General features: G+C 45.2%; 1 protein-coding gene across 3 annotated transcripts in view; it reads left to right on the top strand.

Moving 5' to 3' along the window:
* Nucleotides 1-14,998, top strand: part of CENPE (centromere protein E) — a 38,576-nt gene extending 23,578 nt beyond the window's left edge. For 2 of the 3 annotated variants that reach the window (XM_032964012.2, XM_032964011.2), the window contains exons 23-38: nt 422-599; nt 1,079-1,230; nt 1,509-2,111; nt 2,534-2,686; nt 3,318-3,470; nt 4,158-4,463; nt 4,988-5,215; nt 5,707-5,940; nt 6,555-6,773; nt 7,325-7,552; nt 8,029-8,184; nt 9,194-9,309; nt 10,066-10,163; nt 10,801-10,960; nt 12,195-12,544; nt 14,051-14,998. In XM_032964012.2, coding sequence (XP_032819903.1) covers nt 422-599; nt 1,079-1,230; nt 1,509-2,111; nt 2,534-2,686; nt 3,318-3,470; nt 4,158-4,463; nt 4,988-5,215; nt 5,707-5,940; nt 6,555-6,773; nt 7,325-7,552; nt 8,029-8,184; nt 9,194-9,309; nt 10,066-10,163; nt 10,801-10,960; nt 12,195-12,544; nt 14,051-14,151 — 3,435 coding nt within the window. In that variant the 3' untranslated portion in view covers nt 14,152-14,998. The remainder of the gene's footprint in view (nt 1-421; nt 600-1,078; nt 1,231-1,508; nt 2,112-2,533; nt 2,687-3,317; nt 3,471-4,157; nt 4,464-4,987; nt 5,216-5,706; nt 5,941-6,554; nt 6,774-7,324; nt 7,553-8,028; nt 8,185-9,193; nt 9,310-10,065; nt 10,164-10,800; nt 10,961-12,194; nt 12,545-14,050) is intronic. The other variant, XM_032964013.2, reaches the window with a different exon arrangement.
* Nucleotides 14,999-23,521: the final 8,523 nt, after the last annotated feature.

Below are 23,521 nucleotides of genomic sequence, written 5' to 3'. Positions count from 1 at the left end.
AGCTCTAGTCTAAGCTGCAACTCGCTCGAGTGCAGAAAAGAGAGTGAGGTTTATGGGTAGAGGGCGGAGGAAGTATGATTGCAGAGGTGAGCATTTAGTGCCCACCCTTAACTTAATCTCCAGCACGCTCCATGGCCCAAAGAAAATTGATAAATGTTATGAATAACATTGGACCAATTGGCAGTGGCATGGAACGTAAAAGACCAGCCTGGGATGCAGTCTAGATACAGGACATAGCTACAAGTAAGCTATTTTTGTTTGTTTGTTGAATATTTAATTGAATAATAGACCGCTCAAATAAAAACACAAAAAATAATGTACACTGAATATTACATCTGACTACAGAGATCACCGCCGAGTTTCCTTAAAACATCATCTTCGTCGTGACTCCCAATCGTCTCTGTGTCTCACTGTCTCGCAGGCGGACATCCAGGTGAGACTGCAGGCTCTGACGAGGGAGGCGGAGGGCTGCCGCTCATCGCTCGAGCAGGAGAAAGTGCGCTACTGCAGCATGGAGATGGACCTACAGCGCGAGCTGCGCAGCATCTATGCCGACCACACCCGCCTCTCGCAGCTCCTCGACGGCAAAGTGCCCAAAGGTGACATACGGCAACGCCAGAAGGGATTCTTTTTTGTCTGCCACCTTCAGTCGAGTAGTTACAGTGGTGGGGGGAGGAAACTTGTCCGGGTGCTTAATCCAAAGCCCACATCTCGGTTGATATGTGAGTGTGTTGGCAACCAGTTGCACAATGGGTTGCTTACAGGAGAGATGGGGACCTTACCTTCAAGCGATCCGTTTATCAATTTACAGCGACGTATTTGATCACAACATGCACATTTGCGCAACTCTGATTGGTTGTTACAGTCTTAAATTCCCTCTTTAATTTCCTCGCCACCCCACGCCTCATTCATATGTGGACAAAGCAGTTGCAGGCGATGATAAAGTTGTGCAATTTTTAGAGGAATTTGGTTGTGCAACTGATCGTTCAGGCGTGGGGGACCCAGTGTTACCGAGGTACTCTCCCCTCCATCCCATAATGTGGCGTCATTCTCATGTTTATATTTTACCCTCTACTAGATCTTCAGACGCGCTATGAGCTGGAGAAGCAGCTGCAGGAGGTGAAGGCTCGCCTGCAATCGATGATGGAGAGGGACCAAATGCAAACGGAGGCCTCCCGCCCCGACAAAGCCGACATCACTGCTCATGAACGTGCCACCTTGATGCAAGAGGTGACACAAGCCCACCTAAAACATTGCACACCCCCATGGCGGGGTATGAGTATATTGTACCACAGCCACTGCTAGCTTCCCATCAATTGGTCACGTGGTTGTAGCCCTATAAAATTATTTAGTTAGCCACTAGTACCAGCCCCCCATTGACCCTAACACTCGTACGTCTGGTGCTTTGCCAGGTCTACTTTTAATTTTTCGTTGGCTTTTCACGATTGGCATTGATAAGTAGCTGATTACCTGGCTTCATCTCAATTCATGACCGTCGCTCTCTGCAGACATCCGAGCTGAACGAGAAACTCAGCCTCGCGACGGCCGAGAGGGACCAACTGGCGGCAAACCTGGAGACGGCGGTGCGGGAGAAGGTCGACCTACAGCGAAGGGCATTGGCTCGAGATGATGAGCTGGCATTGGAGAAGGAGAACGTCGCCACGGAGAAGGAGCTCGCTCGGCAGCAAGAGCTTTGCCTTGCCGAGGAATTGGCTTGCAGGAAAGCCGAGCTCTCCCAATCGTCTCTGGCGAGCAGCGTTGAGCACCGGGATGCCACCGGCGCCTTGAGCACGGTGACAGAGCAGCTTTCGGACATGAAAGAAAGGGTGCGCTGTTTCACCCTGCAAAGGGACGAACTGTCGGCCAGGGTGGATACGCTGGTTGCAGAGAGGGAAAGCCTGCTGGCGGAGAAGGGCTTGCTGGAAAGTGCGCTGCTCAGCCAGGAGGCGGGCGCGCGAGAGGAACACGGCCGGCTCTCGCGGGAGGTGGCAGTGTTGAATGAGCAGCTGGGCATATTGGCCGAGGAGAAGGCGGCCGTGCAGCTGAGCCTCGAGAGGGTCATCGCGGAGAGGGATGAGATACAAAGCGATCTCCAGGATAATGTCGACAGCGTAAGACCAGCACTTTATTTTATGGTGGCACGGCGGCCTGTAGCGTTTCACCAGGTGTATCGGTCTAAAGAAACGCGTGTTCTGCTGTTGGGCCAGCTGTATGTCAGCCTGTGATTGTGTTCCTCACAAATCCTGTACACACATGAATCAAACTTGGTGGATTTTTGCACACATGATTTGAGTGTAAGAATCGGTGCATTAAGAATCAATATGAATCAATGTAGAGCTACCTTCATTAGTCTCGTGTGTGCACATTTTGTTTTTAATCTTGCCAACATGGTTTTCTTCGAGGTGCACAAAATAATGATTTAAGAATCAGCCAGACATCCAGGCCAGGACTGTCTGAAGAAAGGTCTTGGCTCATGGCGTCCCATTTTCTTGAACGGATTTTCTCTTCGCATTGCTTGTGTGTGTGTGTTCAGGCCATCCAAATTCAAGCGGAGCTGTTGGAGCTGCAGGCAAAGCTGAAGGCTTCACAGATGCAGCAGAAGGACATGGAGAAGGCCCTTCAGGAGAAGTCCACTGAAGTTATGAGGATGCAGAAACGGCTGATGGAAGCACAATCATCTGGACAGGTAGAGTCCATGGTGGTGCAGCATAATCGGTGTCGTCAATAATCTCTCGTAAGTTTTCGGCCAAAGGGCAGGACCACGGCTCAATATCCTCGCCCTGCCCCCCTCGAACCCCATACACTTTGTATCAACACACTCTATTGGAGGGCCATAGCTAGGGAAAAATAGATCAGGTGGTTTCCCTTTGCCTTCAATAAAAGTGTTTTAAGGTGACACTATCACCTGTCATTGTTTATTTTACCAAGCAGGGTTTTTAAGAGCAATATATGATTTGGTCATGCTGCATTGTGCACAAGAACAAGTAAGAAGAACAAAAACTCACATTCATTATCACACTGGCCTTATACAGAAAAACGTATATTATAGGCAGCGTCTTCTTGGCAATAGCCATTCTATAGGACGTATTAATAGTGACATTTATTTATCCAGGAAAGTCTCGAGTCCTAAAACTATTTCAGAAGGGTCCTGCATTCTTGGCATGTTGGGCCAATACCATTTAATGTTTGGCATGTGAGAGATGGTCAGATCCTCCACATTGTTAGAATGAAAGGCATTGCCTCCAGAGTAGAGCCGTGGCTCTGAGTGACATTCGACTCGTGTTCATATCATCGTGTGTGCATGTGTTTTTTTTTAGGCCATGCAAATTCAAGGGGAGCTGTTTGAGCTGCAGGAGAAGATGAAAGCCTCAGAGATGCAGCACAAGGACATGGAGAAGGCCCTTCAGGAGAAGTCCACCAAGGTGGTGTGGCTGCAGAAACAACTGACAGAGGCACAGGTGTCTGAACAGGTGGGACCCGTGGTGAATTGTGATGCAATTCAGTATTATCTTGGGAACACCGTCACCTGATGCAGTTGAATCATACCCTTCAGGGATTTCAATAATACGGTTTAACTCTCGATCGTTTTTGGTATGCCCTCATCCAAGACTTGAGTGAAATGCCACACCTAAGAGCATAATGCTCAAAACTCTGCAGATGTGTATAAAAAACATCCATTGGCCACCTTACAGCTCATGCCTACAACACGTGATATTCCCAGTCAACCTTCTATAAATGTGTTAACTAGGATTAATCCTGCTTTTCCTCTGAGATCTTATATCAGTTTTCCCCTGTATAACCTAGCCGTGCCAGGGACCAGGAAATACCAGGTTTTTTTTTGCTGCTTAAGGCAAGCCGTATCTCTGACGTTACACGCTCTGAATGCGTCATTTGTCCTGGCAAATGACGCTGCTTGGCCCAGAGCTAAATTCAGATGTCTTGAGTCCAGCATATCACAGTTTGGTTCCAGCTCGGTACGGAAAATAGCCGGTGGAAAACCACCCGTACTGTGAGAGCCACAAGCTCGCTCAGCTCGGATGTGCTAATGGCAGAGGGGTATAAGTGAAGCCTCTAATGGGTTCCGAGGTTTGACCGCTCGCTTGTTGGCTGTGCGCGTGTGTGTGGCGGTGGGGGGGGGGGGGGCGGCGATAATCCAGGACCTAAGCGCACGCATGTCGGACCTGAACGGCCGCTGCGCGAAGCTGTCTGCCGACCTGTCCTCGCGGGAGGCGCTGGTGGAGCAGCTGCAGGGCTCTCTGTCGCAGGAGCAGCGGCGCACGTTGGACGAGGAGCAGCGCCATTCGGCACTGGTGGAGGAGCTCCGTGCAGCGCACCACAGCAGCGAGGGCTTGCGGGACGAGGTGCAGGTGCTGAGCCGACAGGTTGTGGAGCTCGAGCAGCAGCTGGCGCTCGCCCAGGAAAAGAACAACAATTTCATTGCTGAAGCAGCCCACCATGTTGAGGTAATGATAATGATTATTATTATTATATCATTTTACATCAAACTGGGACCCCATAGCATTGGCAGTTGAGCAGCATTGATTCAAGCAGGCCTTACTGCCGATGAGACGCGATTTCATAACGGTCCAAAGTCTGCTCGTCTTGAAACAATGATGCTGATATGTATCCACTCCCACAAGGTTGTGCTGCCGATGCTTTGTGTAAGAACTACTTTTCTATGATGGAGAGATGGATGTGTGGAGAAATTGCTTATTTGTGTTGTTAATAATAATAATGATTTATTCTTGATAATACGCTCGTTATGTGTGCCAGGGCATCACAAGAGTGCTAATATTAAATCCCATATCAAACGTTCAAAACTGCACCCGCAGTGGCAGCTGTCCCTGTGCGCCACAATGTGACTCAACACCTGACCTACGAGCGGGCATTATTCTGCTAGTTTGGGTGTGGCATCGCGTACCCAGATGGTAGGAGATGATATCGCACGAGAGCGAGCTTCAGCAGCGCGTGCGTTCTCTCTTTGCAGGAGCTGAATTTGATGACGTTGCAGTCGGAGTACTTCATGAAGCTGATCGATGAATCTGACATGGAGCTCAAGGAGGAGAGGAATCGGACTCAGGAGCTGCTGGCTCGCGTCGCCTCCCTCGAGTCGCAGCTGGAGGCGGCCACGGCAGGCGGGTTAGCCGGACCGAGTGGCTCGAGCGAGCTCCAACAGCTGAAGGAGAAGCTCACGGAGGTGGAGGCATCTTTGAAGGTAAGGCCGAGTGTGGAGTGGCGCTGCTGAAATCTCTTGCACTTTCTCGTATTTTGCTTTTCAGTCGGTTCGTGCTTTTCACAAAACATAATTTAGGTGGCCGGGGGATTCGGGGAGCTAATACGATGTTGGGACACCGAGTTGACGCTGTTGAGGTTGTGGGTTCAATTATAGGTTTCTGACACCCATGACTAAACCTGGTCCGAGTGCTTTAGCTCAGTTGCCAATGGCTACACAAACAAATCCCCAGTCAAGTCCGTGTGGTAATATGACATTCAGGCCTTGAGGATGAAAAATGTGTTTTATTTTTAGTGTGATAAACACCCATATAGTATAACATGTGAGAGGCAACAGGCATCTTGGAAGTTTGCAGTGTTATCTTCTGATGCCATTCTGTCATGTGCTGTGATGCACTGATTTCTGTTTACAAATCTAATTTTGGGAAAAGACAACAATAAACAAACGATTGTGTGATATCCCCTGTGTCTCAGTTCAACAAGGAGACGATGGGCAGCAGCGAGAAGGCGTTTGGCGAGACGGTGGAGCGCCTGCAGTCCGAGCTCGCGGTGGAGAAGCGTCAGACGGACGTGCTGAGGCAGCGCGTCGCCGTGCTGGAGAGCGAGGCTCCTCACCTTAACTCCCAGCTGCAGGTCGCCCATGCCGAACAGAGCGTCGACACATCGGAGAGCCAGCAGCAACTGGAAACTTTGAAGGAAGAGGTCCAGGTGAGCTTAGGTGCTCTCACTTGCACGGTGGTGTGTTACGGGTGCAGCTCTACTGTGTAGTTGTGAAAGATATGTTGGCTGCTAGGTGTGTAACGATTTAACCCACGCCCCTGCCTTAGATTAAATTAATTGACGATTTTGGATTGCGATTCAATTTAATTATTCAACATTGCAATGCAATACAGGAATCCCTTGCCAACCGAGGGTTTGCCAACCAATTTCACTAACATGATGTTGTGGTCACTTAAGTTCCACATGGCCCTGTCGGTCCGACATGTGGCCCGTGGTTGGAAAAAGTTGCACACTCTTGATCTAAATTCTGACTTGATGTTCTTTCCTGGAATCCAAACGGGTGCTCGGATAATCGTGGCACTAGATACAGGTTTGGAAGTTGGTTATCATTCCCTGCCCACTTTGCTATTGCTCCTCTTGCTGGAACCCTCTACTGGTCCCTACCCTCACCTTCCTCCAGAAGCTGCAGGGGCTGCTCTTCTGCAACAATGACGGTGAGGAGGAAGTGGCGATGGCGATGGTGGCGTGGCGCACCCAATTAACTGGAGAGAATATCGCGCGAAGAGCAAGCTCAGCAACGCGTGCGTTCTCTCTCTTTGCAGGAGATGAAGTTTCAGTCGGAGTACTTCATGAAGCTGATCGATGAATCTGACATGGAGCTCAAGGAGGAGAGGAATCGGACTAAGGAGCTGCTGGCTCGCGTCGCCTCCCTCGAGTCGCAGCTGCAGGCTGCCATGTCAGGTGGAAGAGCCGGGCCGAGCGAGTCGGGCGAGCTCCAACGGCTGAAGGAGAAGCTCACGGAGGTGGAAGCGTCTTTGAAGGTAAAGCCGAGTGCGGTGTGGCGCTGGGGCTGATGAAATCTTTTGCACTTTCCCGTATTTTATTTTTCAGCCATTTTCTGGCTCGTCACAAAAACGAATTAAGGTGGCCGGGTGGTCCAGGGAGCTAATACGATGTTGGGACACAGAGTTGGCATTGTTGATGGTCGCGAGTTCGATTTTGGGTTTCAGATGCCCGTCACTAAACCTGGTTCTCAAGTCCGAGTGGTTTAGCTTGGTCACCAATGGCTACACGCAAACCACCCAGTCCAGTCTGTGTGACATGAATATATATTTATCACATTCGATGTGATAAACACTTGTACAGTATAACATGCAAGAAAGATGCAGCACCGCGCACTGGATAAGAGGCAATGGAAGGCACCACGGAAGTCTGGGCAAAAAAATGTCTTCTGAGGCCATTCTCTCACACATGCGGCGATGCACTGCTTTCTGCAATAATTTCAAATGAATATTGTCTTACTGTTGATAAATCTAATTTTGGGAAAATACAAGAATAAACGAACGATTGTGTGATATCCCCTGTGTCGCAGTTCAACAAGGAGACGATGGGCAGCAGCGAGAAGGCGTTTGGCGAGACGGTGGAGCGCCTGCAGTCCGAGCTCGCGGTGGAGAAGCGTCAGACGGACGTGCTGAGGCAGCGCGTCGCCATGCTGGAGAGCGAGGCTCCTCGCCTTGGCTCCCAGGTTGCCCGTGCCGAACAAAGCGCCGACACATCGGAGAGCCAGCAGCAACTGGAAACTTTGAAGGAAGAGGTCCAGGTGAGCTTAGGTGCTCTGACTCGCATGGTGGTGTGTTACGGGTGCAAGATCTACTGTGTAGTTGTGCAAGGTGTGGTGGCTGCTAGGTGTGTAACAATTTTGGATTGTAATTCAATGTAATGATTCAGCATCATTGCAATGCAATACTTCAATGCTCAACGAAAAAACCCGGTGAACAGGCCGCCACACCAACTTTTATTCACACGTGTGACGTCAATCTCACGAATGTAATGTCGCGGTCAAAGTTCCACGTGACCCCTGTCCAACCTGAGATGTGGCCCATGCTTGGAAAAGGTCCGCACACTCTTGGTCTAAATCCCGCTTTGATTTTCTTTCCTGGAACCCAAACGGGTGCTCGGATAATCGTGGGGCCAAACACAGGTTTGGAAATTGGCCATGGTTCTCAGCCTGCTTGCCAATTGCCCCTCGTGAGTTTCTGGAACCCTCCACTGGCACCTACCCTCACCCTCTTCCAGAATCTGCAGGAGCTGCTCGCCTGCGGAAATGACGGCAAAGAGGAAGCGGTGGCGTTGCGCGCGAAGATGGCGGAGATGGTGTCGCGCGTGAGCGAGCTTGAGCAGCGTGTGATCAGGAGGGACTCGCAGCTTTGCGATCTCAAAAGGCGGCTGCAGGTAACTGGGGCACGGTGGTCATGACGGTTCCACACACGTGCCGCGTGCAAGTGAATCATCGTCATCAGAATTCGTGACGTATATCCACTGCTGCATGACGGCCATCTCAAGTTGTCGCCAGCCCTCGTGGTCTCGCAATATAACAATCCATCTAACTGCTGCACATGAGCTGATCTTATTACTTCATCTCTGCCGTGGTTGTACTCTTGGGTGCGTTCCATCATTCAGCTGCTACTCCATTGTTAGTCAAACAATGGCCATCATGCCTTATCGCCAAGTGTCCTGCTGGAGCCTACTTACTTCTCTTAAGTCAATATGTCTTTAACCCATGTGCTCCGATTTCCGTATTTCCGGGCATGCATCTCTCCATGCTTTGCAGACTGTTTAGCTTGTGTTTAATTTTATTGGATAATGTCCATGCCTCCAGGTCATGCCAGGTTAACATACGCTGCTTAAAGCCATTATTCCTTAGTTACGGTGGTGTGCTGCATTTCATTATTAAGGCCAGTTTAAAAAAAGCACTCCAACCTGCTTTCGTCTTTACATAATCTCATCATGGTCTGTCGGTGTCCATGTTTTAATCTGCATATTCATGAGAACTCCTCCTCCTATCCTCAGTGATATGGGGAACCAATATCGCAGACCCTATTATCCGTGTAGTCATAAGCACTTTTATTTCTCTTATCCACAGGGTAGAAAATTGAGGATAGTAGGAGTATTTTATCACCCGACTCCTCTTGTCCACAAAAACCACGAGTACTGGGAGGCCGCATTCCTATGAATTATTGGTAAAATCGTGGATAATAGGGAAAAATAGGGCTGCAGATAATGAGTTTTTATGGGTAACAGGACCACGGATAAGAATTCTATGTTATATTTACAATGTAAAGATGTGATTGGTAGAGGTATGATTTATGTTTTTGTGTGTCTAAGCATGTGGGTGATCAGCTCGCACATCAGCATCTTCTATCTTTTCAGCACACTTAAGATGTTGCTGAATTCTATGCAGGTCCTCATGAAGCCAAATAAGCCGGATGCTGACGGGAAGGAGTCTGCAGATGTCAAGTATGAGCTCGTGAAACTGCAGTTGGAGAAGTACAAGCTGGAGAGCGCTCACGAGAAGGAGTGAGTCCCGGCCAAGATTCACACCAATTATCCTGTGTTTAAACTGGTCCCTGTCATTGTAATGTGGATTTTCCACCACTGGCTCATTGGCCTCGTGGTGTTGAGCATGCTTATTTGAGCAGGAAGACACCTGGTCTTGATTTGGCAGTGGTTTTAATGTCATGGGAGCTTTGAGCTCCGTAAGCACGTTCATCCTACATCAGAGTGGCCGGATGAGGCTTGCGGTGTCCCTTCGTGTGAGGTTGCTGTCTTGTGATTTTTCTAACTAACTCGTGTGGAGTCTGCCTTCCTGGTCTTCTTGCTCCACTCATTGCTGTGTTGAGCCATTTCCACGTCCACTCTATAACTCTAGATTCACTACTTCAAACCACCTCTGTTGGCATGCCCTCTCTCTTGGCATGCCCTCTCTCTGCCCTGGTACGTCTGTGTTCACTCGATTTCCTTGGATTCTTGCATCTTTGTGCAAAAGTGTGAGTGACAAACACCTCGCAGATTGCGTGGATTTCCTCTATCAGTTGCCTACTGTGCTCCTGCTGCACTCCAAGTTTGAGCAATTCCAAGAATGGAATTGCTCAAACATCTCAATGTGCAGGGCCCTCCTGAAAAAAACATTCTTGAAACTCGGCGACGCTTTGCTGAACACGTACATGAAATTATTACATTATACGTCACCATCTTTTTTTTCGTCTAATTTTTTTTTAAATGTAGCTTGTTCACCTGTAACCTTTGTTACAACTCCCCCTGTCACCGCGGTAGGGTCAAGTCTCTGAAGACCACGTTGAGCGCAAAGGAGCAGACACTGAGGAGGCTGAAGGAGGACCTGCGTGCGGCGAGGCAGCAGGCGGACTCCACCTGTACGTCCCGGCTCGCGCCGTGTCACTTGTTTTTGCCGAAGGCAGTCCTTAAGTGCCTAATCTAGGCTGTGCAACGGGTCTGTACGACACGAGTTATGTTAATGAGAGAACTTTAACTTTGTGGTCAAGCTTGCAATTAATGGCACCGTTGTGACATCGGTGTAACATCGCTCCTCCCATGTGTTTTCAATGGAACATCACAGCACCCTCAATAGGTATATCACGCTACAAAGTGTTTGACAAACCACGGCACAGCCTGAGTGTGCCTACAATGTAAGATTTGTTTGTTTATGTGTGTGTATATATGTAGTGTAGCAGTTAATTCACTACGCAATGAACCCGGCGACCGGAGTTCAATTCCCGCTCATGGCCAACACCAGTTACAATTTTCTGAATCGATTCTGGGCCTTCTCTAGATCAACTCAGCCTCAAATGAGTACCTGGTGTCGCGGTTTGTAAACATTGCCACTAGGTAGACAAAGGCGGCCGAGTGTGGTGCTGGCCACCCACCCCCTTGTGTGCTGTGCCGTCCTTCATAGGTGCTACTCGCTAACAGCACTTGAGCCAAACAGTCTGTTAAGGCTATACGGGGGAGGTCTTTGTGTATATCTAACGGTCCACTCTGCATCCATTGCAGTCTCAGAGCCGAGTCACGGTGCCTCATCTGGCGTCGTCACCTGCGGTGGTGGCAGCGGCGTCATACAGGCCACGGCACTCATCATCCTGCAGAACGAGAACACGCGGCTGCACAATGAGCTGAAGCATCTGAAACTCAAGCTGACGTCAATCAAGGAAGGGTGCGGTTTCCCCCCCACGTCACCTGCACTAACCCACCTGCTAGTTTATTCAATTTAAAATTTATTCTTGTACCCAAGATGCACGCGCGTCAAATCGAGCATGCCAGAATTACTTTCCAAATTGTATATATTGCTTCGATAACATTGACTGGGCTGTGACCGTTGGAAAGCTGTTTTTAAATCTTGTTTCAGATTAGAACCCAGGATCTCAGCGGTGCTGGCTAAGTGCTCTAATGTATTGAGTATCCTGGATACTACGTACATTGCAAAACAAATATATAATTGTGACCAAAGAATTCTGTAACAATTAATGAAATTATTTTTTGCCTTTTGGTTGCTGCAATGAATGTGCTGCGGGCAAACACAGACTAGGCTTGATTTGTCATGTGCAGCACTTACCGATTACTGGTCAACCCACGCACGGAATGTTTGTACAAGCCTCTTGGCCGAATTGGGTATTTGTCTTTGGCCAGGTGTTTGCCGTATGCAGCGTGCTCCATGATGATCACAGAACTCAGATGAGCAAATCAATCATGTTAGTGTTTTAAAATATGTTTAAAAGTTTGTAATTAAAGTGTCAGGTGGAGTGGGGAGGGTACGTTAGTTTGGGCGCTATGCTAAAATCCCGGCAATCCGGTCTCAATACCCTGGTGCGGCTAACATCGGTGAATTATATCTGGACTTGTCCTGGGTGGCCCCCTTCACTGAACCCACATACAAAAATTTACTTGAACCTTGAACTTGAAGACGTTGATTGGCATAGTAAAGTATGATCAAAAACCACCCTTAACTGACATAAACTAGGGAGACCTTCATCTGGCAGTGTATCGCCCCCTCCACGGAAATTTGAATGCGGAAACCTCAAGTAGCTGCAGGGGTGAACCCATTAATTATATGTAACGTATAGGTATTTAAAAACATTCTTACATGCAGTTCGATACTTGCACTATAAGCTTATTAATCCATTTTAGTCAGTCATCACATGCCTGCCATAATATTCTCCGGATTATAAGATGCTCTGGAAAGTAAGACACACCCCAAACTTGTGCTCGGTGTCAATAAAGTTGTACGAATCTTATCACACACACTTACCAGATGATAAGACAACCCCAACTTTGGTTTAAAGTACAGGGGGAAAGAGTGCGTTACAATCGAGGGTATATGGGAGCAACGTGTAGTAACGGCATTTCCGCAAAGGATAAACTTGCGCTGAAACTCGATTCCCGCACGGCAGGACGATGCTGGTGCGACTCAAGGACTCCGCGACCAAGTACAAGCGGGAGAACGAGGCGCTCAGGGAGAATGTGAAGTTGCTGCAGTCTCAGCTGGACCTCCAGAAGGTGGAGAGCAGCGCGGCAGCGCCACCGTCGCCGCAACTGCCACCGGCACCAAAAACGGCCTCCGACGCGCCAGCCGGCAGCCTCCGCACACCCACCAAGCGAGCGAAGGCCTGCATTGAGAACAAGGCCCCACTCTCCCCACGCAAGAACCTCATGATGCCGCAACCTAAGAAGCAGTACTTCGAGCCGGGAGCGCCGATCGCCCTGCCGAGCAACGTCCAGTTCTTCGACAACTCCAGGCTCGGTGTGTGACCTGCACTGGGGGTCATGACGTAGCCGCCAGCTTAATTGATGCGGTAGCAGCATTCTATTTTTTGGTTATGCTCTGCGTCCGTTGTAGAATGAATATTTACAAGACGCTTAACGGTATAATCATGAATATTCATATTTATATTCTTAGTTCTTTCGGTAAAGTCACGTTGAAGGGAAACAATAAAATAATAAAATATATATAACAATACAAATTCTCACGACGTTTCGACCATAACACAAACGGTCGTCTTCAGGTGTGTCGGTTTGCATAAATGTATTTATTTTTAAACGACGTATTTATTTAAAAAAACGTTAGCGCCACGCGCAGTGATTTGGCAGTTTATTTAGAAGGACTAGTCCATCTATGTTCTGAAAAGAGGAGGGGGGAGACGAAATTTTTTTTTTGTATGCTGTCTGAAAGCCACTGTAAGCGTGAACAATCAATTAAGACCTGAAATGGTTTATCAAATCTTTCCAATGATTGCTAAGCCAGAATCCATCTTCTCGGTTGAAATTGTGTCTGTGCTTGTATATGTGGATAGCCTCATGAACGAATCTCTCATGGTAGCCAGATGGCTTACAAAGAACCTCTGTCTTAGAAAAGTCAATGTCATGTGAGCCTAACACGTAGGCTTTCGCGACCAATATTATTCATAATAAAGGTTTTTGGGTTAGATCGATCTAACCCAAAAACCTTTATTATGAAGTCATGTGAGCCTACTGAATTATAACAATGATCTGCCACAGAGGTTCTTTGTAAGCCATCTGGCTACCATGAGAGATTCGTTCATGAGGCTATCCACATATACAAGCACAGAGACAATTTCAACCGAGAAGATGGATTCTGGCTTGGCAATCATTGGAAAGATTTGATAAACCATTTCAGGTCTTAATTGATTGTTCACGCTTACAGTGGCTTTCAGACGGCATACATAAAAAAAAATCGTCTCCCCCCTCCTCTTTTCAGAACATAGATGGACTAGTCCTTGTAAATAAACTGGCAAATCGCTGCGCATGGCGCTAACGTTTTCTATTTATAAATAAATAAATACACCGTTTAAAAATAAATACATTTATGCAAACCGACACACCTGAAGACGACCGTTTGTGTTATGGTCGAAACGTCGTGAGAATTTTTATTGTTTTATATATATTTTATTGTTTCCCTTCAACGTGACTTTACCGAAAGAACTCAGAACATGAATTACTGCAGTCACGAAAGCTTTAAATAAAAAAATATTCATATTTAATTGAGGGAGCCTGTGAGCATATTGCCCGGAAAGTACTCGGTCTCGGAAGCAAAGCAAAATTATTCTGAATAGTTCATTAATGGGGTGAACACCGTGCACACTTTTTTTTCGTGTGGCTGCTAGACTGGGCAGCAGAGGGCAGTGCAGCTCTTGTTCTTTCGTATCGGGTCCCATCATTCTTCCAGCAGTACTTGGGCACCGTTGACTCTTGATAACGTGACCTTAACGTTGCCTCTCTTCCCCTGCAGAATTGAGTCCGCAGAAACGTGCGCCACGCTCCACCGCTAACAGGGATGATGAAGACTTCTGGAAGGGGCCGTCGCATGCCGACCAGTGCAAGCAGCAGTAACGGAGTCACTACTGATTGGAGTCTTTAAAGCATCGTCCTAATTATTTTATTGCTTTACAAGCGTGCTTTCAAAATACGGCAGAGAAAAACGAAACTAAAGGTAGCAGAAAAAATATAACCCCTTTAGAGCAATTATTAGTCACAAGGCTGTCTATAAATGTATACAACAATACTCTTGTGTACAATAATCACAGCATGGCAATGTAATGTAAAACTATAAATGGTATAGTGTTTGGTATGTTTATGCGTGGGAGCAACGGAAATCATAATGTAAATAAATTGTGTGATTTCCTTACTTGTTAATGCACATTTAGAAGTGTATATCAAAGTTTGACAGACATTGAGTTAGATTGGCATTTACGTTGTGTAACTTGCAGTGCGCCACAATCCATGACACAAAAACATGGCTCTTTCATAACATTCTACTTGTCATTATTGCCCCAAACTATAATTATTTACAGTTGTTAGTAAGAATCTAAATTTACGGTTTTAGCCAAGCCAATAAGTTTTGGTTGCAGAATGAAGAAAGCCTTTTGCTTTGTTTTTTTTATCAATGCGGTTTCTAACCATGCACCTTTTTGATCTATTTAAATATCTGATTTCTGCGTAGTTGCACAATACCTTTGGCTGTTTACAGAGTTCCTCTGCCTGACGCTTGTTTATCAATCCTGTTGCAAGTGTGGAACTGTTGGTGAGAGCCCTCATGTCTGTTTTAGGTTATTGTAAACATTCTGCTGTATAAGACTTTCGCTGAGAGATATTGGGTTCCGGTGATCTTTGCTTTAAACTGTTTTTCCCAAATATTAATTTTCTTTTAGTTTTAATAAAGTTCGTTATGTCCTTGTCATTCTGTAAGAAACAATGTGCATGTCATGAAACGCATGGTTCCCTTAAACAGCAAACTGCAACATAAAACGGGCAGTCTCAGTTTTAACGTAACACTTGCAGCCATGCACACCGTATCCTGCCACAGTAATCGTTTTCTCTAATAGACAAATTATTTGGCATTTAATTGTCAGTGATACACAGCACAAATTACAACAAGACTTAATGCATTCATTAGTAACAATGCATTCAAGTATTAAGGACATTCTTTGTGACATCTTGGCCAATAGCCATTCTTCACAGTGTTGTTTGAGAAGGATGCTGTTCACTGCTATAAAGGTAAGTTTTTATGAAGAACATGTCCCAAATGGTCTATTCTGGCCACTGGCAACGCATCTTGCACTAATTAGCGTGTTTTGCTACGTACGGTGCAAAAGAAGTTCATAATTAACTATATAATCCGTCTCGCTATTGTTGCGATGTACATAAACTATTCATTATAGAAAGTGTCTCTACATCTCCGAAGAAAGCAACTTGGTAATTTCTCCACCTGTACAGTATCCCCATTACCTGACAATAGTAACAATTTTGATTTAAAGCTTTCGTGACTGCAGTAATTCATATTCTTAGTTTTTCGGTAAAGTCACGTTGAAGAGAAACAACAAAATAATAAAATATATATAAAACAAAAAATTCTCACGACGTTTCGACCATAACTCAAACCGTTTGAGTTATGGTCGAAACGTGAGAATTTTTTATTGTTTTATATATTTTATTATTTTGTTGTTTCTATTCAACGTGACTTTACCGAAAAACTAAGAATATGAATAGTAACAATGTTTCTAGTATATTTGCTTGGGTTAGAACCATACAGCGTGTAAACAAACGTGGGGTTCCATTCTTGCATATCCTGAGATTTGGGCAGTAATTATTTCATTTTACATGGTGTAATTCGTAACGTTTTTTGTATAGTGTTGAAACCGTCCAACCTCTGGCAGGAAATTCAAGAAACATGGCATTTGGAAATCAAGTTTTAACAATGCCGAGCGTTTAAGCGAGCTGTGCGATGTGCTTCAAATCTGCCTGCCAAATTGCAATCCCAAGAGGCACTTGAATCGTAAGCTTCTGACTAGCCTTTGATGACCACAATGGATACAAGATGCGGGCCTTGGCAGTGGCGTTGAGGCCGGGGCTATAGAGTACATTTGCTGCTACCAACAACGAATATTTCAACTAAATCATAAGTAGTTTACTTTGGGTTAGTTTTATATCGTGTAGATGTGTTTTTTTATTCTAATCCTCCAGCACCTGACAAAGCTCATCAAATTGGCTTGTCACATGGCCAAATATGCCAATTTGGTTGATCAACAAACCCATTATTTGGTGACTTTATTTAACTGACTTAGTTGGGTCGTAATATTCTATGTATAGCTTTTCCTCAACTGGTAATATCTGATAGGGGTTTTTTTAACAAGTTAACTAAATTAAGTTAAAAGTAAATTTGAGCTTACTTGCTAATAGGAGAGGTTTTGATTATACTGTAATTGTGTGTAAGTCTTTGTTGAACTAATCTTGATAAGGAAGACCTGGGGTAGGCCTGAATTTGGGTATACTCTTCCAGGGAAACCAGAGCAGAATATACTATCTTCACTTACGTATATATACACATACATTAAAACAGCCCAGGTGGTCATGTCCTCCGCTATCTGCACCAACTTGCACCGACCTGCGTAGTGAAGTATGGTAAAAAACACAGCTGGAACAACGTGAAAAGCCATTCATCTCTTGGTGAATTGAATTACATTTTAATAACGCATTAATCGAATAGCAATTAATAATTGTGACATTGTCCGTAAGAAAATGATATAAACTCAACATGTTCTTCAATAAGACTGCCCCAAAAAAGGAATGCAGTATATAATTGCTCATGTCTTTGACAATAGCCCACTTTTATAGCAGATAACACCTCTTAAGATTTGACGAACGTGAGTTTTTTATATTGTATTTAGGAATCCACTGACAAGGCGGTTTGTATTTAAAAAAACCCCATCCATTATAAAATGATAACATCAATAAGCAGATCTACTTTAAAAAAAAGTTAAACAAAAATAACGGGTATTTTTTGTGGGTCCTCCTGGAGTTTTGGGCCCTGGGCAAGTGTCCCATTTCCCCCCGCCTCTGAAGTCTTGTCCTGACCCGGGGAACGAGAGCACAAGGAAACACCAAGAGGATGTCGTGGGGGGATTTTTAGTACGCATGACTCATTGCGCAAAGCCTGGTTGGCGTCGTCGCTGTTTATCTGTCGACAAGGTGCCAGCCATCAATTGATAAGATTCTGAGATCGATTTGGGCTCAACATCAGTCTTGACGCTCGGGGTGACACGGTGCACAAGTTCATCAATGTGTCGAACTAAAAAAACCCCTCAAACTCGTCAACAACAATTCCTTAAAACGACATATACAATCGGCAACGTGGAATGTTGTGTTATGAAGGGTCACTGCCTGAAACGTCGCCGATTGTATAATTTTCTTTAAAGGCAGTATTATTGACTAGTCTTGTTTTTATTCTTAGTTTTTTCGGTAAAGTCACGTTGAAGAGAAACAACAAAATAACAAAATATATATAAAACAATAAAAAAATTCTCACGACGTTTCGACCATAACTCAAACGGTCATCATCAGGTGTGTCGGTTTGCATAAATTTATTTTTAAAACGGCACATTTATTTATTTATAAAAAACGTTGGCGTCACGCGCAGCGATTGGCAGTTTGCCCAGGACTAGTCCATCTATTTTTCTTGAAAAGAGGAGGGGGGAGACGAAATTTTTTATAATGTATGCTGTCTGAAAGCCACTGTAAGCGTGAACAATCAATCAAGAACTGAAATGATTTATCAAATCTTTCCAATGATTGCTAAGCCAGAATCCATCTTCTCGGTTGAAATTGTCTCTGTGCTTGTATATGTGGATAGCCTCATGAACGAATCTCTCATGGAAGCCAGATGGCTTACAAAGAACCTCCGTCTTGGAAAAGTCAATGGCATGTGAGCCTACTGAATTAGAACAATGATCTGCTACGGCCGAGGTGTTGGTCCTACCGTGTTTAAGGTCTGCTTTATGTTCACGAATGCGGTCCGAGACATGGAGTTTGGTTTCTCCAATGTAACTACTACCACAGAGGCAACTTAGTCTGTAGACACCAGGGTATTGTATGTCCGGAATCACATCCTTTACAGACGGAACCAGATCACGGATTTTATGTAATGTGTTGAAACGGACCTGGATCTTGTGTTTATTCAAGATTTTGGAGATCTTTTTTGTGATCCCAGCAATGTAGGGTAAAGTGATGGTTTTGAAAGGCTCCTCAAGAGGGTTCTTCTTCATAGTTTGAGTGATAGCTTTGCGGATTGTATAGTCGGAGTAACCATTAGCCCTAAGAGCTTGGTGTACGTGCTTGAGTTCACTGCTTATGTGTTCCTGGTCGGATATGCATTGGGCTCTATGATACAGAGTCTTGATGAGAGAATTCTTCTGTGATGGATGGTGGTGGGAATCCGGTTTCAGATAAGCATCCGTATGGGTAGCTTTCCTGTAGACAGAGTGGCTCATTAAACCATCAGGTCTCTTTTTAATTAGGACATCCAAAAAAGGTATCTTGCCATCTATTTCGACTTCCATGGTAAATCTGATGGCTGGGTGTATGGAATTGATGTGGTCGAAGAATTGGTCTAGAGCAGGCCGGCCATGTGGCCAGATGACAAAAGTGTCATCCACGTACCTCTTCCATAAGGTTGGGCGCAGAGTGGCAGTCTGGATGGCGTCAGTCTCAAATTTCTCCATGAAAATGTTAGCTATAACTGGAGAAAGGGGGGAGCCCATTGGGGTGCCCTCAGTTTGTTTGTAGAAAGTTCCATTCCAAGTGAAGTATGTATTGGTTAAACAGTGTCTCACCAGGGGGGGTACCTCAGTGTTTAGTCCTTGATGAACCAAGTCTTCAATGATTGCAATGGTGTCAGGTACAGGAACCTTGGTGAATAAGGAAACTACATCAAAACTGACAAGCAGGTCGTCTGGGGACAGGGAAATACCCTTGATTGTTGATACCAGGTGAGTAGAATTTTGTACCGCAGAGGTGGTCTTTCCAGTGAAAGGACGCAGGATTTCAGACAAAAAACGAGCTAGTTTGTAGGTGGGGGAGCTGATAGTAGAGACTATGGGACGAAGAGGTGTATCAACTTTATGTATTTTTGGTAAGCCGTATAATCTTGGTGGCCTGGCAGCAGAAGGTTTCAACGAAAACTGTTTAGATTGATCAATTAATGCGGTTGAATCAGAAATTATTTTGTTGGTTTGTGTGACGAGGCTGTTGGTGGGATCTCTTTTTATTTTTGTATAACTACCATCGTCGAGTAATTCTTTAATTTTGTTGTTGTATTCTATTTTATCCATGATGACAGTAGCATTGCCTTTGTCAGCTGAGAGAACTACAATATCATTCCTCTTTTTTAATTTATATAATTCAAAACGCTCATCTTTGCTGAGGTTGCTAGCTGGCATCTTAGCGTTTTTGAGGGTTGCAGCGATTTCAGATCTTGCTACGTCTGCAGCGATGTGACCCCGGCCCCTGAGAGCAACGTCAACTTGGGCAATTATATCATTAACTGGTATATGTTTAGGTGTGACTGCAAAGTTTAGACCTTTAGCTAAAACGGATTTCAGACCATCGGAAATAGAACTGTTACTGCGATTAATTACGACTTTATTAACGTCTATCTTTTTGGTGTGTGGGTCCGGTCTTTTGTTGAAGAGGAGGTTAAATTTGGAAATCAGGTTTTCCTTACATTTGGTCGACATAGCAGCTGAAGAGGCAGTCATATTGTCTACATGTTCCCAATCCGATGTGGACATTATTGCCGTCAATGATAAGTGTGATTTGTAGAGTGTCTTGTCTAACTGATCTAGTTCTGTGCGTATAAGTCTGATTTTTTCTGAGATAAGAGCTAAGCTAGTTTTGAAAAGAATTCGTTTCGCATTAGAAGAAGTTACAGTAGCAGAGGTGAGTGTAAATGCGATTGGTATTACCCCAGAGTCGCGGCATCTCCTCTTTTAAAAAAAAAATAGATGGACTAGTCCTGGGCAAACTGCCAATCGCTGCGCGTGACGCCAACGTTTTTTATAAATAAATAAATGTGCCGTTTTAAAAATAAATTTATGCAAACCGACACACCTGATGATGACCGTTTGAGTTATGGTCGAAAGTCGTGAGAATTTTTTGTTTTATTGTTTTATATATATTTTGTTATTTTGTTGTTTCTCTTCAACGTGACTTTACCGAAAAAACTAAGAATATGAATTACTGCAGTCACGAAAGCTTTAAATCAAAATTTAGTCTTGTTTTTTTATTGTGTTGTGCACCACTCAAAGCAGCAGTATCACCAGACATTAATTTGTTTAATGCATATAACAGATGGATTCCCAAACTCAAAATACATGTATTTTACTGTTACCAGCCATGGTCAATCCATTGCCGGGTAAAGACCTCTCCCCCCAAAACCATTGTGATCTCTCAATTCTGGAATGTAAATGCATGGAATCGCGTGTGTAAGAATTTGTGTTTGTATCCCATGGTATATTGTAAGAAATAGCTTAATACCACCACTGTAGCCGCTAGAGGTGTTAACGGCAACAGCCTAGGATCAATTAATCAATTGAATTAGAGCAATGCGATCTTAATGATGGGTGGTTCATTTGTATTGACAAAGAAGGCAACGTAAAAAAAATCAGCAGTGGTAAATGTCCGTCGTGACATTTGTTGTCATGACTTCTCGTTACTCGACTCCAAAGGATGTAGAAATTCCACATTCCTATGACTGGGATAAATATTCAGAATCGTGATTTAGCCTCGAAGAATCCGATGAGCTGTGAAGCTCTTTTGAACAGTGTCCACTCATGTGTTTGCTTTCCTGCATATATATTTGGTGAACAAGTCCTGCGTACACATGTAATGTATGACTAACGGCGTATGGTAATCGGTCGTTTTTATTTAGCTACTTACGCAACACGACCAACCCCACGCAAAAATGCCACGAAGGTCAAAGTGTCAGACCCATTACGTCACAAATAGCTGACTCACAACGTGACACCGCGGGGCCACACCCTCACCCCGCCGCGTGACATCACTCACAAGCCACGCCCACCCTCTACCCCCCCCCCCCCACCACGTCAAACCCCAACCGGCCCACTTGGCACGCTGAAATACGATAGCGGACCGAAATATTCCGTGGCGCTTAGCCAATCATATAAAGGGAAACGAGGGGGCGTGCCGTTTGACCGCGACGTCACCAGCTCGATCCAGTAAAGAATCGTTTGCGTTGATTAACATGTTCTTGTTGATTCTGCTCATTCATTTGCCCGCGGAATTTGAATTACGATCTCCAGTTTGTGCATCTATTTGCAACACGCTTCTCGCCGCTCCCTCCTCTTGCTTTAAGAATTGTGTAAAGTTTCACGACTTTCTCTTCGGTCCTTTACAATGTCCGATTTGATCTTTATATAAACGTTTACCCAGAAAGTGCAATCTTTATAAATGACCGATTTTATCTAAAAGTTTATGCAGTTACTCCTACTGTTGTTCTTCATTGCTTTTCAAATGGATTTGCATTAGCAAGTGCTTATAACGTTTGGACATGCGAGCCCAATGTATGCAGCACTGCAAGGCCGTAGCCAAGGCGTCAACATTGGGGGGGACCAAATCTTCCAGGGGGTCCGCCCCTCCCCCCCAGAAAAAAAATCTAAATTTGAAAACGAATTTCTGTCTAAAATATCAAAAAAATTCACTAACACATAGGATGGACTTTTTTTTTTACAACAATGTCTAATAGTGTATTGTATTACCTTGCTCTGCTTTGTCTTTTTTAAAATCTTTTCTTGTTTCATTGTATGTAATGGCAGAGATTAGGGATGAATAAAATACAACCATAATCACAATCACATAAACAAAAATCTATTTTATAGCAATACATTGGGGGGGGGGGACATTTTGAGCATATTTGAATATTGCGGGGGATGTGTCCCCCCCCCCCCAAATATATATTATAATTATGGCCTTGCAGCACTGCATTTTTGTGTGTTGTGACCAAGAATCTGAACTGAACCTCTGCACTCCGCTGTGCACCGTTGCTTTGCTTAGAAGTTTGATAAGACTGCGTATGGCGATTGTTGACTTTTGCACGTTCATTTCCCAAGACACTTAGAAGCTTTTAATTGTCCACACCGTTCTGCATCTGCCACATACACCTGCGCATAGGAAAGTACAGGTACATTTTTAAAAAATCTACACGCATCATTAAACTGCATATAGAAATAGGTTGGGCACATGGGGATATTTTAACATATTTGCAGCATAACAGCGTGCCCCTTCTGCTCGGCAGCAGGAAATATTTAATTTCAAGAAAAACGCAAGCCGTGGATGTTCCATTAGGGAGAGTCCACGTTTCGCAACCATAGAGACGGGCCGCGGCCGAGAAGACTCGAAGCTTCGTGTGGGGCGACAGACCAGGTAGCTTCCACACAGCAATATGCAGCCAATGAAAAGATGATGCTGCTCGGCTGATTCGGAGTGAGACCTCTGCTGTCAAACCAGAGCCGGTCAGGAGCACACTGCCCAGGTATGGATAGCTTTCCACTCTCTCCACAACTGCCACAGACCCACCACCACGCTACAACCACACAACCAGCCCGTCTTCGTGCAGTACTCCAACCACAGCAAACTCACGACGGATAACTCGCCACACCAAGCGGTAACAACCACACGGCACTGATGATGGTGACCTGCTTTTTGCCTGGTAGATGGAGCTTCAGTCATAAAACGATCGTTTATACCCTTGGGTAAGCTTGATAGTTGTTTGGCCAGGTGAGATTTTACTGCAAAACCAACACCATTGTCGCGTCTCTCCTCTTTTCCATGCCCACTCCATTAGAAGGTGTAACCGGCTCCAACGTCTGCAATATATCCAGTGTCAGCTAGCCGGGTCTCACTTAGGCGATGTCAATGTTGTATCTGGCAAGTTCTCTGCCTACTAGAGCCATTCATCTCTCAGATCTGTTTGGTCCAACTGTGTCCATAAGTGTGCGAACATTCCAAGCACCAATATTAAGTGGTGTCGCTTTGATGTTCTTTGTTTGCACTGATGGTGGTGTCATGATTTGCACTTGCAATTGGATTTAAGTGAGTTTTGTGCAGCTTCGACCTCACTCCCTCGTCCAAACTCACCTGTAATCCAGTGGTAAGACGATATCTAGATGGCTGGAGATGATGCTGGATGCACTGGTGGTATTTCCCCCACCAAGGGTTCCACATACCCAACTCAAGTACTGAGTTTTCCAGGTTAGTTAACCACCGCCCGGGGTTCGGCATTGGCAGCTGCTTGCAGTACCGACTCACCAGGTGCAAGATGGAAAGCACCTGGTGTGTGCCTATGGTAGCAGCTCAGGTTATTCTCAGCAAAGACTGACTACACACCCTATATACACCCTATATACACCCT

This window comes from Petromyzon marinus, chromosome 31 (genome assembly GCF_048934315.1).
Source record: "Petromyzon marinus isolate PM22_M1 ecotype Great Lakes invasive population chromosome 31, UKy_Petmar_22M1.pri1.0, whole genome shotgun sequence".
Taxonomy (NCBI): domain Eukaryota; kingdom Metazoa; phylum Chordata; class Hyperoartia; order Petromyzontiformes; family Petromyzontidae; genus Petromyzon; species Petromyzon marinus.
This window is presented reverse-complemented; position numbering and strand designations above follow the sequence as displayed.